This window comes from Mesoplodon bidens (assembly GCF_964165515.1).
Source record: "Mesoplodon bidens genome assembly, chromosome: 20".
NCBI classification, from domain to species: domain Eukaryota; kingdom Metazoa; phylum Chordata; class Mammalia; order Artiodactyla; family Ziphiidae; genus Mesoplodon; species Mesoplodon bidens.
The window spans coordinates 35161564-35179902 of record NC_138181.1 but is presented as its reverse complement, the minus strand read 5'-3'; the positions used below and the strand labels follow the sequence as shown (position 1 = coordinate 35179902).

General features: G+C 41.5%; 2 protein-coding genes across 5 annotated transcripts in view; one reads left to right on the top strand and one right to left on the bottom strand.

The window, feature by feature from the left end:
* MCPH1 (microcephalin 1) overlaps positions 1–18339 on the top strand; it is a 225515-nt gene that overhangs the window by 117916 nt on the left and 89260 nt on the right. The gene's annotated exons all lie outside the window — the stretch shown is intronic.
* Positions 1–18339, bottom strand: part of ANGPT2 (angiopoietin 2) — a 55708-nt gene that overhangs the window by 20696 nt on the left and 16673 nt on the right. For both annotated transcript variants that reach the window (XM_081221067.1, XM_081221068.1), the window contains exons 2-3: positions 5340–5495; positions 2001–2122 (exon numbers count right to left, since the gene is read on the bottom strand). In XM_081221067.1, the coding sequence (XP_081077193.1) occupies positions 2001–2122; positions 5340–5495 (278 nt within the window). The remainder of the gene's footprint in view (positions 1–2000; positions 2123–5339; positions 5496–18339) is intronic.

Sequence of the window (18339 nt, the reverse complement as noted above, 5' to 3'; positions counted from 1 at the left end):
AAAAAAAAAAAAAAAAAATTTAAGGCACCTGAAAACAGCATGCCAAACTCACTGAAAGATGTAGAATCATCAACGTGATTTTCTTATTTTTATTTACTTACAGTTGTTGATGAAAAAAACAGTATTATTGCCATTTCATTTCATATTTGTGACAAAAGAGAGCATGATTTCTGCAGCTGCTAAAATGGTTATTCTTCCTGCAGGTATAGATTTAGATTTGTTACGTACGGTTTTTATAAGTCAGCTGATAAAAGCTACGCCTTTCAGTGTCTGCACTGTGGCAGGTCATTCAGAAACAGTTCTTATGCAACTCCAGTCTGAGTTAGATGTTTGCTGTCCAAGTTGTGGTGCTCTGGTGCTGCAAGTCATGTAGGATTTTAGTTTGTTAGAGATGTTTATTCGACAAGGTAGTTTTACGGAGAAAATGTTGGGATGTTTAAATATAATTTCATATAAAAATGGAGTGAAATTATTGGCAAAGCACATTACTGGTCGAATGTCAATTAACCTGGGAAAAATTGTGAAGGATTAAGGAGAAAAAAATGTGAAGGATCATTTGAGCAAGAATTATCAGAAAACACAGCAGATTTCTGTGTGGTTGCAATAGCTATTTTGTACATTGTAAAGCTTTAACATACATAGGAATTTCATCAAATCGTGGATGATCAGAAAACGTAGTGAAAGTTGTCAATTGTTTTTCACAGCAATTCAAGTTGACTTTGTATAGGAAAGTTTGCACCTTGTGGTAAATGAAAATATTAAGCAGTGTGTCTTGATTTGGGAATAAGATGCACACTTTTTTAGTCAAAGGGCAATACAATTTGACAAAAATTTACAAAGATGGTGCCTGGGTAATGTAACTGACGTGTGTAAGTGATCATTTTAGCATCCTTGCATACTAACTTAGAAAACTAAGGTGGGAACCATGTCCAGTACCAGGGTGTCCAGCATTACTGCAGCCCACTCAAAAGAACATTAAATAAGGCCATTTTAACAACATGAAACTAGAGAGACTGTTATATCTCAATTATTGGTCTCAGACTTTTATTTATTACTTTGCAGAAGAGAAAAATTTGAAACGTTAAAATATTTGGAATAAAAATCTACTTGCTTTTCAAAACCCTAAATCAATAATGAGTCCAACTTGTTACTCAAGGAACAGAATAATTGTTTCAGCTTAGTTCTTGATTAACAGGAAAGAATGATTATAAGACAATAAGCTTACAGTCATTTTTGGTTAAGAATAAAGAATTATTTAATTGTGAATTAGGGTGTGTTGTTGCCTGACCATTCTCCATGTCATGTGTACATATCCCGATTAGAAACAAGGAAGTAAGCACACCTGGAATGTGAGTAGAATTATCCTCATATGTCCCCACCTGGAATAAACCTATGAAAACCATCCCCACTGGTCATCCATAATCTTAGTTTTTGTATTGGTTTTCTTGGGATTTTTTAATATTTATTTAGATATTAATATAACCATATTTAGTATTAACTTTTGTTTTTACTTTATCATATGCTTTAAGAGTAAATACTGCATCATGAAATGTGCATTGGTTTACAATAAAGTGTAGTTTTCCTGCTGTAGACCGTTTTGCATTGGAATAAACTAAGTCCTCAGAGGCAAAGAACTTGGTAAAGTTAATATCAAAATGCCCCAGCCAGTGTGACTTTTACTGCACAACCCTGGCAGTAGTTTTCCATAGATTCGTGCATAATATGGAGGTAGAATTCGGAGGTTAGTGTAAGAGAATCTTTAAGGGGTCAGAGGATTGAAAAACAAAGTTGAAGACTGTTTTAGAAGGTGATGCCCTTCCAGTATTTTTCTCCAAACCCTCTCCCTACCTTCCCCTCACAAGGTTTCTGATCCTTGTACTATACGTTAAGAAATTCAGCATTTTGGAAGCCACGCTTATAATTAATAGTCATATGAAATAGGCTTTCATATCTAGAAAGTGTACAGTTCTGGATTATACATTTCTTTGTATTTTTATTACCTGTTCTTATCTTGCAGTTTGTTTATTTCACTCGTCTGATCCAAAATCTGTTTTTCCAATTTGTTTGTAGATAGGGAATGTTCCAGAAGCTGAAGTTCAAGTCTTGTTGTCTGATTTAATACCTAAATGTAACAAAATAAAATTCCCATTTATTATTTTTAATTAGACATAAAGTTATCTAAATTATAGGAAAACATAACTAAAATGTTACTTACTTACCCAAGCGTCTTAATTTGGCATATTTTTAATTTTCAGAAAAGGCATGTGGTGCTGGATTACATCAGTGTGTTAAACATTTTTTTCATCATGTGTTTAATGATGACTATAAAGGGTTTAATAGTTCTGAACGATGGTGTTTGTGTCAAATAATGTTCATTATCTTATTCTGCCACGTTTTACCGTTTCACACAGTGAGATAATTGAGAGTATAAAATGGTCATGTTTAATATATCGGAAGTTGCTGATAAATGAAAAGAGGCTTTTCCTCTGCTCAAGACAAAATGCTGGTCTCACATCTGCCGGTAGACCAAGTGTTCAGAAGTCACATACTTCCATTCTATAAGAACGTAGCGCATTTTTAGCCCAGCGTTTCCTTGTTTGTATTCACTTGTTTAGTCTTTCTTTCTCTTTCCGCCCCCCCCCACCCTTTCCACTGCTCTTTTTCCTATTTTAAAAATCATGTAAACCCATCAGGAAACAAGAACATCAATATGAAGTAGGAGGTCAGTTTTGCTTTGTGGGCCTTTCTGACATAGACCACGTGCGGTATCTCTGTTCCCATTGTGTTCAAACAACTTAAAGAATGAATTCTTTCGCGTTTGGCTGCGTTTTAGCAGGAAGAGTCCATGACTCACATCCTCTGTGTCATGGTTACTCAGGATGTGACATCATGTGTAAGTGTCAGGCAGAATTGTTGCCCAGAATGAGGGTCCTTGAAAGAAGCATTGTTTGCTCCGGGTCTGTGTCATTCATGAAAACGGCAGCCCAGCCCCATTGTGCAGGTTTAGGGATGGTCTGGTCCTTAGTCAAAGCTGGATGCCTTCATACCATGAACACTTCTGCACATGAAAGAAGGCATTGGCCAACCTCAGGGTGTGATTTAATATTAACACCCGGAATATAGATTTGGCCTACATCTTTTTGGGGCCCAGACATTCTGTGTTGGTTATTGATAGAAGGACCTGGAAACTTGGTCTTCTATTTAGCGCCTAAGAGCTATGAAATGAGTTCAGTGGGGGAGGGGTGGGAGGATGGTGTGTGGGTCCTGACCCACCCAGGACCAGTTGCGGTGTTTTCCATCACTTTTCTGAAGGCCTCCAGCTGCAGGTGACTCTAAGTTACCCAGGTCACATGGTTGTTTGTTCTCTCTGAGTTCTCAGGCCTCCAACCACCCCTCACAGTCTGGTTTAATAGTCTGACACCCTGACAGGCTGGAAGAATTTTCGTATCAGAAATTTTCATGTTTGGATTTAACCCATTTCACATAGTAGCTACCCAGCAGATGCCTTAAGTAAGTTGGTACGTAATTCGGTCCCTTGATGTCCTTGCTTGGGTTCCGCCATCTTAATGTGTTCAGTTGGACATTATAGGCTGTTTTCTTTCCAGCCATCTTCCTATTTTCCTGTTATCCTGGATCAGGTGATACCTAGTTTCACAATAGATTTTTTATATCATGTGGCCCAACAAAACCTCATTAAATGCTAGTAACCCTAACTTACACAGGATGGCAAAGATTTACATCATTGCTCTGTACCTTATACTTTTTTATTTCTCTTATCTGAACCATAGGCAATGTTATACTTCCAGGACAGCTTTTTGAAGGGCTTAATTGCTCAACAGTTTTACTACCCAAAGGTGGGATGTGACCTAAACTTTACTAATTTATTCTAACAATTGACAATGGATATATTGATACATTTACTTTTAGATTTTTGTGTCTTCTCCTTTTTATATTTTATTACCTCTGAGGATTACAGTTTTCAGTACCTTGTGACCTGTTGTGTAAGATATTTATATTTGTCCTAAACTGCTCTGATGTTATGGAAAGATGTGGTAAGCAAATAACTTCTTATTCTATATTCAGATAAAAATCTTTTATTCTCCTACCACCCCCCTCCTGTTCTCTCTACCTCATCCAGTAGTTCTCAGAGAGACAATGAAAGAATGCTGGTGCCCTTCTCAACGTGGGCTTATTACAGTTGGAAAGCTTATCATTTCCCTTATTTCTTATCCCCTCCTGACTGATGTTTTGGCATTTCTTGGTCTTTTAGCTTAAGTGGCACATAAGAATAATATGTCATGGGGATCGTTTACAATTAAATCTATACTTGTTTTTTTTTTTTTTGAGCATTATTTATAACTCAGGGTTGGAAGATACTAACTTCATAAGACTGTAAAGAAGCTACGGTTAGGACCCAGAAGGCCATTTCACTGATGACAAGGCTTGAACTTGAAACATCTCCGTAAATACCCCCAGCAGCACTTTTTCCCCCCACCCGGACTCTTCTTATTGGGTCACATATTGTTTGTCATTCAGCATGGCTCCAGATGAATTTTGTTTTAATGTTTTCCTGTTATTCTTCTAATATTTTCGTATTCCATATTCTTCTTTCCTACTACTATTAATTGATAGCTCATGGAATCTTAAAGCTAAAAGGGAAGTTGGCAGTCAGTCAGCTGGCCAGCACCCCCCCACCCCCGCTTTCATAGTCCCAACCTCGGAGGCCAGGGAAAGCTAGTGCCTTGTTGAGATTCGCACGTCCAGTTAATCACGGAACTCAAGGCTCTGGGCTGGTGGCTAAACACTCTCTGTGCCTCAACCACGTCTTCTTACTCTTCTCTTTGCTTCTCTCTCTATAAATTCACACCACCAGTTGTACAAACACACACCACGAATTGTTTTGGCAGTTCTGTGAGACTTAGCTTTCATCTTAACTCAGGAGTTCAGGTTAAGCACAAAGCTTCCAGCACTCTACCTCAGTGCTTTTCATGTCTCAGATGCACACAACAGTGAAGGGCCCAGAAATGGAGAGTTTATCTCAAGCCCAGAAAACTCCAGTGAGGCAGAGGACCAGCTCTCTTGTAGTCAAGTATGAAGAACATGAACGTGGTGGGTATGTCCTCTGTAGAGTAAAGGTAATGTAACTTCAGTAGTAACAATGAAAATATATTTCCTGATTTTAAAGTTCTGTCTAGACACAAATTCTTAATTTCTTATCAATCATCCTTTTTTCCTCTACCCTTGCGCTTTCTCTGCTTTTCCCTTGTTTCATTAGGTAACGATTTTGTGCTAGTGTTTGTCTGGCTGGGCCATTCTGTGTTTCCTATTTCACTACTTACTTGGGCTTCCACATCAGTTAACTTCCGGGTCTGCTCTGCGGTTTGATTTAGCAGGTTGGTTCCTATTTCTATCATCACTGCGGTCTGGTTCTGCACTGCGTTCTGTTGTATCTCCACCATTTCTTTCTTCATGTTGTCCTGGATGTAATTCTCAAGCTAGAAAAGAACAAGTGTCAGGAAGACGGTCATGAGTCAAATGATCAGAAACCTTATTCCTAATTAGTTTCCCTGTCTTTTATTTTTTATTTTATTTTTTATTTTTTTTTACGGTACGTGGACCTCTCACTGTTGTGGCCTCTCCCGTTGCAGAGCACAGGCTCCGGACGTGCAGGCTCAGTGGCCATGGCTCACGGGCCCAGCCGCTCCACGGCACGTGGGATCTTCCCGGACCGGGGCACAAACCCGCGCGTCCCCTGCATAGGCAGGCGGACTCTCAACCACTGCGCCACCAGGGAAGCCCTCCCTGTCTTTTAAAGCACCTCTTGGAAGTCTTGTGCCTTGCTCTGCCTTTGCAATCTTGCTGGGTTTTTCTTATTACTATAGCAGTAAAAGACAGTGTGATTTGATGTTAATTCAAAATCTGGCAGCCCAGTAACAGCATGTGTGGGAGACAGACAGTTTAGACAGCCCTGGAAGTGCACACAGGCAAGGGAGGTGGTAAAACCACAGCTCAGAGGTGGGCAGATGGCCGTGCCGTGCGGCAGGAAGGGCCACCAGGATTTTGCTGTGTTGCATCCACGTTACGCAGGAAATGAAAATCTGGTACGAAGAAGCATCACTATTTCTACCACTTTCTAGACTTGTGGTTTCTCAAAATACGGGCTTCAGAAGACTCTCTAAGATAGAGGTTGAGGAGGGGTGCACCTTTGGATTTTCCCTGTAACTCAGGGCCCCATTCTGCAGTGACCACCCCCCTACCTTCCCTCTTACTGAGGTCATCACACATTAGACCTGTTCAGTTCTCTAAGGTGTGCATTTTTCACGGTCTCGTCATTTTCTCTATCAGGCAGACTTAATCCTAGTCTGGTCTGTTCATTATCTCACATGACCGTCAGGATTGGTTCTTCTCCCATGGACCGAGGGCGTGCCTGCTCATTTTAACACTCGCTTACATGCAAGAGCGTCAACAAGCTAATTCACTGCCATGGGTGTAGGTGCCTGTGTCTTTGGCAGTAAAAATATACAGTTAAGTACAAATGCAGGGACTTCCTTGGTGGCGCAGTGGTTAAGAATCCACCTGCCAATGCAGGGGACATGGGTTCGATCCCTGGTCTGGGAAGATCCCACATGCCGCGGAGCAGCTAAGCCCATGCGCCACAACTACTGAACCCGCAAGCCACAACTACTGAAGCCCGCATGCCTAGAGCCCATGCTCCGCAACAAGAGAAGCCACCGCAATGAGAAGCCTGTGCACTGCAACGAAGAGTAGCCCCCACTCACCTCAACTAGAGAGAGCCCACGCACTGCGATGAAGACCCAATGCAGCCAAAAATAAATTAATTAATTAAAAAAAGAATACAGATGCAGGCCAGCCAGGTGTGTGGGAAGGAACATGTGGGCTTCAGGCTGTGCGCACCTGCTCCCCTATTTTCCTTGGACTCTAGGTGAGTTGCTCAACTTTGGGGAGGGCCACAGTGTCCTCGTATATATAATAGGGTTTTGGTTTGGTCAGAGGAGTGTTTTAAGGATTAATTAAGCTCTGCTTTTAAAGGCATTGTGCATATGTAACTCCAGGTACTTAAAATTTCATTTTCTTTCTTTGTTTTTTCTTAATGATCCAATCATGGAAGCCACAATTCCAGTCATTGGTCTAAACTATAAGGTCATGAGGACAGAAACCTTATTTTTATTTTCATTTCTTTTTCACATAGTTATAACTCAAAAAACTTTTTTATTAAATTGGATAATTGAAAGTTGATTATCAAACTGCTTATTTAAAAACAAAATCTGCTTATAGTGCCTTTCTTTACAACTCATCATTCTCTGCAGAGAAACCATTCATAGAGCTAGTCATCAAACCTTATTTCTCCTAAAGTGTTAACCCCTGAGTAATTCTATGCTTCTGCCTATAAGAGTGAGAAAATGGAACGGACAGGGTCGAGTTTCCCCCGACAATCAAGGGCTTCTTTGTTGGTGCAGCTTACACACTGTGCCCTGAGTGGTGGTGCAGGGTTGGGGTTAGTGTGAGAGCTGTGGGGTTACTGTTTCCATGCTGGTTTGCATCAGCTCCATCCCACGCACTGCCCATCTCCCTCCGTGCTGGTTATCTTGATGGTTCACAGTCACCCCCTGGTTCTCCCTTGGTTTGGGCAGATCAAATATAGCATGAAGACTGACACTTACTAGAATCCTGATCATTTGTAAAATCTTGTAGTTGAAGCCTTTACTTCTCAATATGAGAAGTGGTCAAAATAGAAAAAACCACCGTAGGAAAAAAGTCAGGTACTACTGCTTGGCAGTCCAACAAACATGTATAGTATAGACTTCATATAATCTGAAGTGTGATAACCCTTGTTACCCTTTTGTTAACTAGCTAGTACTGACTAGCTCAGGCCTTTCGGCGATTGTGGTCTTTCTTTCTTAATTCAGTCTTTCCTTTCTCCTTTCTCCCACCTTTTAAAAATTGTAACTTTTTACGATCTAAATACATGATATAAAACAGCTCATGGATAGAAGTTTGTAATTTCTCCTTCCCTCCCTCCCTCCCTCCTTCCCTCCCTCGCTGTCTGCTCGCTTGCTCTCTCTCTCTCTCTCTCTCTCTCTCACTACCATGGGAATAATGGAATTTTTGAGGTTAAAGTTAAAGCTATGTAAGTCATCCAGAAGAGTTGTCTTAGTTACTCTTAACACCCAGCAAAGATAATATTTAGAAAGACTTATTCTGGGAAGTTTCGAACTATTAAAGATATACTTAAGCTGAGGTTTGGTTTAAGTACATACTCTGAAGTAGTAAGTTACAAACTAGTAGAAGTAAGTCTTAATCTTCTTGTTGATTTGAGTACTTAAGAGCTAAATAAAAACGGTTCTATCTTGTTTCGCTCTAAATTGCATAACTAGAAGGGGAAAATGAATCCTTCATCATCCTCAACCCCGACTGTAGAACTAATGAGTCAAATGTGGTTACAATCAACAAGACACGTGAGAGGATTGTTTATAATTTGACATTTTAAAGTCAAGTTCCAATTTAAAATTAGATTCAAGAACTTTAAGACATCAAAGACCTGAATTTTTAAAATAAAATTTCTTAACTCTATGGCCATATCTTTCTCTCAGCTTGAAAACAATAGAATATAAATGCTTTTTAAGTCACTATTTTTTCAGCTTCTCAGGATGACAAAGTCTGTGTACGACTTTTGTGTGTGTGAAAGTATATGTGTATGGTATGTTGCGGGGAGGAGGTTAATCTTATACTGAAGCGAGTTACAGATCTGTGTATACATGTGATGTGTGCATATAGATATTATATATAGTATATACGTATATAGTTTCTTTATGTAATATATACAACTACACAAAGTAAAACCCTCTATGATACTGACCCAATTGCTAACTAATTGACGTCTCTGCGAGAAGAGTCAAACACAAACAGGAGTATCAAGTATCAGGTATTGTGTGTTGATTCTCAACACGATCTGTGCTTTCACACTGGATGCAGCCAAATTAAACGAAGGTTGTAAGAGAGGTGGGTGACATGACAGCTGAGGACTCTCAGAATTAGGAGCCGCTTAGAGTCCCAGAAACGGGCGCGGCAGCGACAACCACAGTAACTCGAGTTGATGCTTGCTGGTTACTTCCATGTCTCAGTTACTGCGTTCAGCTCTTTCCGTGGACCACAGGTGCCCAGCCTCACATGGGCACTTCCGGGCCGGGGTGCCTGGAGCAGACAGGTAGTTCAACCCAGAGGGCACAGCGCACTTCCTGCCTTTTAACAGCCAGAAGTGGCGCACCCCAAGATCGGTGTGAGCGTGCCTTCCGACGTCCCAGCTTCTCAGTGCCTTAACGAAAAAGATAGACCACCTACCACACAGTTAAGGAAGCGGCGGGGGGGGCGGGTCGGTATTTTTACTAATAGAAAAGCCTAGATTTGAAGCCTACCAATGACGATTTTTATCTCCTGGGACATGACAAATGGGTATTTTTCATCCCAAAGACTAGTAGTAATTTTTAGAGAGAAAGACTCTGAACATTCATTATGTAGCATGAAAATTTCCCATTTAATGCAGGCTTTCCCTAAATCACTGCATGTGCCTGAGCATAAGACCAAATCTGGAAATGAAGCCAGTTTGGCTGATCCACACGGATACACGTGCTTTGAAATTCCCCCAACTCTTGAGGTTGACAAATGAGTTCTTTTCCAGTTTCTTGCCTAAAAACGTCTTTCTGTTTAGTATCTCCTGTATTTAATTGTCTGAAACTGAAACCCAGAAATATAGAAATCGGCCCAATGAAAGTTCACTCGAGTATAAGGAGGTCTTAGCACAAGAAAGAATACGAAGCAGACGAGATCTTTCCTCTCCCTGGCAGCGTCCTGCTCCCACTCTCCTCCTGCAAAAGTTTCCCGTCCTTGCTGTTTGCGCTTAGCCACTCTTATCAAAACAGTTCCAAGACACTTGAGCCTCCCCAGGGAGGGATATGGTTCTTTCTCGTTTCACATGGGTGGCTTCACATACTCATATTTTGCAGGAATGTTTGACATTGCCCTCACGTCTGAAGATGATTAGGCAGTGATTCCCATTTGTGGGTCCAAGTGCCTCGGAAAGGCTCCCATTACAAGTTAGAAAGAATTGTGTGGACGTTCATTTTGTCCTCGTCCTAATTAATGGTCCAAGCATGCTTCCATGTGTGGGTCCTTGAGCTGTTTCTGTTTCCTTCGGGTTCAGATGGATTATCCAAACTTAAATGAACCTCGTAAGGCTACTGCTGTGCTTATAGTTGCATAGATTCTTGCTTGATATTATTTTTTACTCGCTAAAAAGAATTACACCCTAAACACCATCTTTCAAAAGTTGGCAACACATTGAAATTCAAGCAGCCAGAAGAAAATATTTTAACACAACATAGACATATATATTTTTTTCAATGTAAAATATGTCCTGAGGTTTTTCATTACTCCCCAAACATTTGGAAAAATAATTTGACAGGAAAAATAAGTCCATTTACGAAGCAACCGTGGCAGATTGATTACACACCAAAGTGTTTCCCTGGCCATCTTCCTTTTCACCAAGATTATCATCATCACTTTTTGTACCAAAAGGAAAGTAATCTCAGAATTGGCTGGGGACAGGAAAACATAGATAGTATATAAAAATCATCCCTAACTTCAAGATTTTGATGTTGGTCCCTTACCAACTATATAGATCCTGGTTGAGAACATAGATAGTATACGAAAATCATCCCTAACTTCAAGATTTTGGTGTTGGTCCCTTACCAACTATATAGATCCTGGTTGAGAACATAGATAGTATACGAAAATCATCCCTAACTTCAAGATTTTGGTGTTGGTTCCTTACCAACTATATAGGTCCTGGTTGAGAGATCACTTTTACTTAAACAAAGCTCCGTGTCCTGTTGCCTTTTAGTTCATCGGGTTTTGGCCATCTGAATAACCTGATTTCCCTAGGAAGTTAACACGTACCTTGAGGTTTCACTGGAAGCATTTTATTCTGTAGCATTTCAATTTGGAAACAAGATACTAGAACTGTTGTCTCTTCCACTCACCCCCCCCCCCAAAAAAAAGGATGTTTTTTCCTACCTCACTCATGCCTCTGACTTGATCCCTTCTTCCCACCAAGGTCTGCCCTCCTTTGTCTTCTGGGTTGTGACGCAGCCCCTAACTCTGCCTCCGTCCCACCTGAGGGGCAGGGTGCTCGCTGCAGCTTGATCCCCTGCAGCTCACGTACTGCCCTGTGCCTGCTCCTGTGAGGCAAAGCGCAGCACACACCCTTCTCGGCCTGTGCCCTGTGATCTCCTTGCCTCACGTCCTGTGCTCACCTGCCTCCTGGATGTGCCAGGCCACGTAGGCTGCTTCATCCCTCCGGCCTTTGTCTGCATCTCCTTTGCCAGGAGGCTTTGCCCTTTCTGCAGGCAGATGCTACACCATTGCCCGCTCTCTTCAAAGAGCCCCATGTCCTTGTGTGTTGCGATTCGATATCAAAAACATTTTGTTTTGTCTCATTGATTTTTAAACCTCCTAATACTACAGGTTTACGTTCTTCTTTGCTTGGGATACAGCGATCCTGAAGCCACTCTCCAGCCATCCGCACTGGAACAACGAGCAAAACATTTGCTCCGATAATTAGTTTGGAAACGTGAATGCAAGATCATTAAATCAAGGGATATTCTGTTTGGAAGGCTTATGACCTAATGTTCTTGGGTCCCTGTCATGAGGAAACTAAAACGTCTTTGGAGGTCTTCAGGCAGAAAAGTGGCAAAACTGGGCTTTCTTCTCCCTCCATATAAGGTTTTGTTCTGTTTTGGTTTGGTTTGGTTTGTTTTGTTTTGTTTATTAATCTGGACATTTGACTGCCCAAGCAGTTGTGTCCTCAGCAGTGTTTGAGGAGAGATGCAGATGTTAAAGGGGGAAAGGCTGGGAGATGCATGTCTCAGGCAAACCTTTGTCATCTCAAACCTTGCAGGGGACTAGGGGCAAATGCATTGCTCCACATTTTGGAGATGATGCTCAAATACCCCGTGAGCTGGGGAGTCTTTCCATGTCCTTTTTGTATTAATGCCATACTTGAATTCATGTCTCCCAGAAGAGCCCATATCAAAGCCACTTGCCTTCCATTCTGGCCCTTTCTGTCCTCTCCAGGGTCCGGCAGACAGGATATCAAGGGAAGCAAGGCCCTGACGGCACAGGTTTTCTGGGTGGTTAATAAGCACACCTGCTTCTGTCCTCCATAACTACATTTATCATTTGTGAATGACGTTCTGTTATCTGATCCTGTGTCTAGATAACCCCGTTCCTATTTTCACTAGTACAGAGAGACTAAAAGTGTGCCCTGTGCTGACTGTAAACTTGGAAGACGTTATAAGGCATAGCACCGTAGTCACTAGTTGCTGCCGTACTGAAGTTCGTAGCTTGTCCCCCTCCTCCTGGAACAGCTAAAGTTGTAAATAATCTGAGTTCACCAGTGTATCTGTGCTCCATCAAGTCATATGTCTTTGCTTTTATTTGTGGGCGTAACTATATATTCCTTTTCATTATTTAATTGGTTTTTTTTTATCACATACACTATCTCTTTGCCTCTTTGTATGTTGCCCTTACCATCACTCCAAAATCTAAGGAGAAAATGTATTTTTCCCCTCAAAATGTTCCAGTCATTTCCTATTGATAAAAAGGCTATTTTTCATCAATAGCATCCCTTTTAAATTTATGCAAACATAATGAGGCTGGTACAGCAACATAAATTTGTTTGGGCATTTCATATAGGAAAAGGGGTCATGTTTTACACAAGATACAGCTCTTAAGAGGGTTCTTAACGTACATACATATTTACCCAAATATCTGCTAGAGCTCTGGTTCACAGCACTCACAGATACTTGTAAGTCAAGGAGCAAATAAAATGCAGCAGATGCTGTTAGGTCATGTATACACTTATATACAGCAAGGCTAGTTATAGCAATTGACACCTGTAAAACGCCTATCTGTATCTATATCTATATCTTATCTATCTTTCTATGTGTATCTATATGTATATGTTTAATCTCCTTTGATTCTCATGCTGCCTTAGCTTGGGTTTCCCCCAAAGCGGAGCCCGAGACAAAGGCACACATGCAGGAAGTTTACTTAGGAAGTGGTCCCAGGGAGCAGCCTAGGGGGACAGGCGAGGGAAGCTGGGTGGAGGAGGCCGGCACACACGCGGACACCCTTGACCACCGCTGTGGCATTGGTGAGAAATCCCACAGGACCTTCTGAGGATCCGTAGGAAATGTGTTTCAGAACCTTCCGCCTGGGGCAAGAGAGAGCGCACTCCCATCCCTCGTGGGGCAGGGCGACCCCGGCATCAGCTCCCCAGCTGCGTGCTGTGCCGCAGGGGCCCGCGGGTGCGCCAGCGTCCCCATGGCTGGGGGTCAGGCGGGAAGTGGGCATCCAGGACGCCAGGGCGTCCACTGGCTGCTCCCTGTGGGACTGGCTGGCAGAGGGGGGCCCAGAGGACTGGCCGTGGTCTCCAGATGTTCCCTGGAAGCAAGGGGCGACCCCGGGCCTCATTCGCAGAGCAGAAACCCCAGGTCGGAGCACTCACAGCCTCACCCGCGGCCCTGTGGACCTGACTGTGCTGTGATGGCAGGTGAGGCCAAGGTGAGTGGCTCCAGGCCCCAGGTCGTATGCGATCATTGGGTTAAAGCCCTGGCATGTGCAGTTTGGTAACGTTGCTGAGAGGGCGGTCGTGAAAGCAGCTCTCCTGAAAGTGTCAGTGTTTATGACAGATTGGAGAAAGGGTGGAGCCGGAGACAAAACTGAGGCCATGATCACCGATCACCATCTGCTGAAGGTGGAACATGAGCTTAGCAGGCCAAAGCAGTTGAGAGAACTTCCCTTCGACCTCAGCAAATGCCCGACGGCACAGAAGACACTCTGCAGACTCCTTCGTTGGTCTGGTGCCTGGGATATTTTGTTCTCAGCCTAGGATATGCAAGTGATGCTTCCCACAGAGGTAGAAAGGGAACATGCGACTATTCTCTCGTTTATAAAAGGGACTGAATTGTCAGTTATTACAATGGGAGCCGTTGAAATTCAGCTCTGGGAACGAGATTTGATTAATTTAGATGACGGTATACTGAGGATTTCTTTTTTAATGAAACTAAAGTGTTCTTGCCTGTCTGAAATTAAGGTGCACCGAGAAAAAAATAAGGTAAGTAAATGATTTCAGTGTCTTTCTGCGGCAGGCAGAATCTTTGAAACATTTTGTTTATATTCATGAACATACATCTTTATAAACATACATATGTCCTCAGGTGTGGAGATAAATGTAGATACAGATATATCCATCCATTGTCACCTGGCTTTGGGGTGACAGACCTTCAAAAGCTGGGTGGGGAGGAAGGCTTTGGAAATCAGTAACATGGCTGAACTTTCTCATTATATGAATGAGGATTCTAGGACCTGGGTCACAGTGTTAGCTGGTAGTGGAGTGAAAATTAAAACCCTGGTGACCCAGTGCCCAGTCCAGGACTCTTACCACTGCACTGGTGTACTTGTGCTTACCTGAAAACTTTGCTACCAAGTGTTAACAGTGTTACTTTTCCACTTCTGTGATGAAGTATTCAGATCGCAAAGGTTATTTATGCCCACCCCATTTCTGCTCTTTCTGTATTCTGTGGGTTTGCAAAAATCCTGGGTAGATTTCTAGGGACAAGGTAGGGTGATCATCTTTGGAACAAAAGCAGATTTTTTTTTTCTCTTTTTAACATGAAATAAATGTACACTGTCACAATTACTATACTAGACGGCTATGAAAGGGAAGAGACTTAAAGAATTTAAATGATTTTTGTCTTGAAGATACTTTCAAGACACACTAGTTTTTTATAAGGAAGGCAGGAAGCTTGTGTTGTTTCTTTAAAAGAATTGCGGGGGGAGGCGTTGGGAATGCAGATGGGAATGCTTGAGAAATGTCAGAACTGGGCCTTGCACACCCTGCTGAGCAGCAGAACAGACTCTAGCCAAGCCCCTCTGCTGCTTTATCTCCTCTGCTAGCAAAAGGTGGAGAGAATTCCAACGGAGAGAACTCGAGGATACTACTGGAAGGTGCCCAAAGTACACTAGGTTGATTTGCATGAAAACAGCGATAAAGTATTCCATCCCTTGTATATGATGGTGTACTATTGACCCACCATCAGCAAAAATGTGTTCTTACGGTACTTTCTCGGTACAGCTGGTAGCTCTCTTTTGAACTGTTCATGTTCTCTTGCCCCCAAACCATTCTATCTACTTTACAGTGGATTTGAATAAATGGATACAACATGTATGTGTATACTCTCTCCACTGACTGACATTTCTAAGAGCCGAGTGTGTGTGACGGTGCCTTGTGTGTGGTGAGGAAATGGAGAGCTTCATTCAGCATCACGCTCTAGTCAGACCTGCTGCAGTAACAATGCCGGGAAATATTTAGACAAGTGTGTTCATTTTGCTTTTCATGTTCATAAAGCTGTAGCTGCAGCTTTTTTAATTTTAGGACTGTATAGCAGCTAAAGTTCATGCTTTTCTGAACCATTAAGGAGGGAGAGTTTACCTCTTCTAATATATTAGATTATCTCTAATTTGACCTCTGGTTCAGTCCTCTCAAGGGTTTAAAGCCAATAAAGTTTTCATATTTTTATATTTATTTACATAATTCAGTGGCCTGTGTGCGCATACTTTAAGGAATCGTATTACTTGCCTACGCTTTGCAAAAGCAAAGAAACTTAAAAAGTGATCAATCCTTTTTTTAAACTCACATTAGAAATACAGATTATTTGTTTAATTAGGCTATGTTTTGCATATTACTCTTTAAAGCTGTAATGCATTTTTACGCATTTTAACAACTTATTGTAAACCTGATCAACAGAAAAAAAATTTTTTTCTAATCGAAAACAATGCAACAAAAGGAGAACAATATTCAATGACCAAATTAAGTGGCAAATAGAATAGTACAGCTTTTTTATTTTATTTTTTACTAATTATAACTCATCTTTATTTCTTGATCTGAAATTTGATAACTGTATCAAGTATATATCAAAGTATTTACTGTTCACCGATGAAATATTTTGCTAGTCCAGCTGGGACTGCAGTTCACTTTGGAAGGCCATGGGGAAGCTTTACGCATGTCCCCCTTCTGGCTGTGGCTCGCAGGCCCTCAGAGCTGCGGACGGCTGAAGTTTGGTCCCACAAGAAGAGAACCTCCACTGGGAGCTGCAAATAGTGATGATGACTTGGGACAAATCAGTGACCTTCTAATTACGTCTTCCAAGACCTCCAGACCCAAAATAAGAGTGTCTTGCTACAAAATATATGTTGTATCAATCTTCTCTTTGCACAATACCAGTTCTAGGGATGGTGTTGTTTCTGACTCATTTTTAGAGGGAGTTTATTTCAGTCGTTTGTTTCAGCGGCATGTCATTCATGTGTAGGGAAGTCATTTTCTCTCCAGTGGTTAAGTAAGAATAGAGATGCAAAGTTTGGCCATAAAGTGAAGATGTCACTTTAAATGCACATTATTATATTTCTACATGGTTAGTTACTTATCATCCTAATTTTTGAATAAAATTTCACTCTGAGAAGGAATCCATTTAAATAGACACCCAGGGACTTCCCTGGTGGCTCAGTGGTTAAGAATCCACCTGCCAATGCAGGGGACACGGGTTTGATCCCTGGTCCGGGAAGATCCCACATGCCGCGGAGCAACTACTGAGCCCGTGTGCGCCACAACTACTGAAGCCCACGCTCCTAGAGCCCGTGCTCTGCAACAAGAGAAGCCACCGCAGTGAGAAGCCCGCGCACCACAACGAAGAGTAGCCCGCGCTCGCCGCAACTAGAGAAAGCCCGCGCACAGCAACAAAGACCCAACGCAGCCGAAAATAAATAAGTAAATAAATTTTTAAAATACATAAATAAATAGGCACCCATATAGATTTACACCTTGTCATAAAATGAACCTTTCTTACATACTAACTTGCTCAATGTAAAACCTGTTGAGCTGCCCAAATCATGAGGATTGGGAATGTTTTGTGGCCAAGCATATGATACCAAATTGAAACTGCTAAATAATATTCCTTTGTGAGCACTTTTCACTGCTTTCTTTCTCACAATAGACTATTATTTTGACTTGTAAATATTGCTCCTTGGGGACTGGTTTGATGTGTTAGTGCACTACATCTCAATTGTTTTAAATAACAGATCGCTGGTACAATTAAACACGTCACGGGCAGCCTGTGGAGCAAAAGGAACCCATGCAAAAGAGCACCTCCTGTATGATCCCATTTATATCAAGTTCAAGAGTAGACCGAACCTGTGGGTGGTAACAGAAGTCAGAATAATGGTTTCTGGCTGGGAGGCATTTAGGTGTGCGCAAGAGAGATTATTCTTGTGGAAGGGGCATGAGGGGACCTTCTGGGTGTGGGAAATGTTTTATATCTAGATCCCAGCGCTAGTTATACAAGTAAATTCATACTTTAAGAGTTCACAAAGCTGTCAATTTAAGGTTAGTACACTGTATACACTTCTTGTGTTTTAGACCTCAGTAAAAATATTTTTAAAGGCAAGGGTATTAAAAATGAAATGTTTGATAACTTTTGCTGTGACACTACAACCCTAGTTACTATAAGTGATTTTATTTACCTCCATCTGCAGCTTTCATCTGGTTGTACCTAAGTACTGCCTAAAGAAATGAACTTTGAAAAAGTGGTTTTAAAGTGACTGTCTGCAGAGAGTGTAGATTAAACCGTTCCAGCTGCCCAAAGAGGGTTAAAAGTATTCAGTTAGGTAAATTAGTAATTTAACATTCCGAAACTCAATTCTTTCCGGATCAAGCATAAAAGGCATTTGCTCTCGGAAGACCGAGAAAGAATTCATGCAGTTCCCATTAGTCTAAAAATAAATAATAAATAAATAAATGTCTGAGTCATGGGTTGCATTTTGATGGAGTTCAGTGGCTTCAAGTATAGGAAGAAAATGATTTATCCTTTGAATAGCTGTGCTACCCATTGGGATGAATACAAAATTGCTCTGAGAAAAGTAAAATAAATGAATTAATCTATTGAATTTAATTGTATTTTGAGTTATTCCAATTCAAGCAGCTCCTGCTTTTCAGCAGCATTATAAAAACTTGAATAAAGTAGCTTTGTGTTGGATTCAGGTTGGAGAGAAGTTACATGTGTGATTTTTGAAGCTGTTGTAGGGCCATCATTATGGCACAGGTTTTGGGACTCGGACACACCTGGGTGTGAATCCTAGCTCAGCTGCATACTTACTAGCTACCAGGTCAACTTTTTTTTTTTTTTTTTTTTTTTTTTTGCGGTAGGC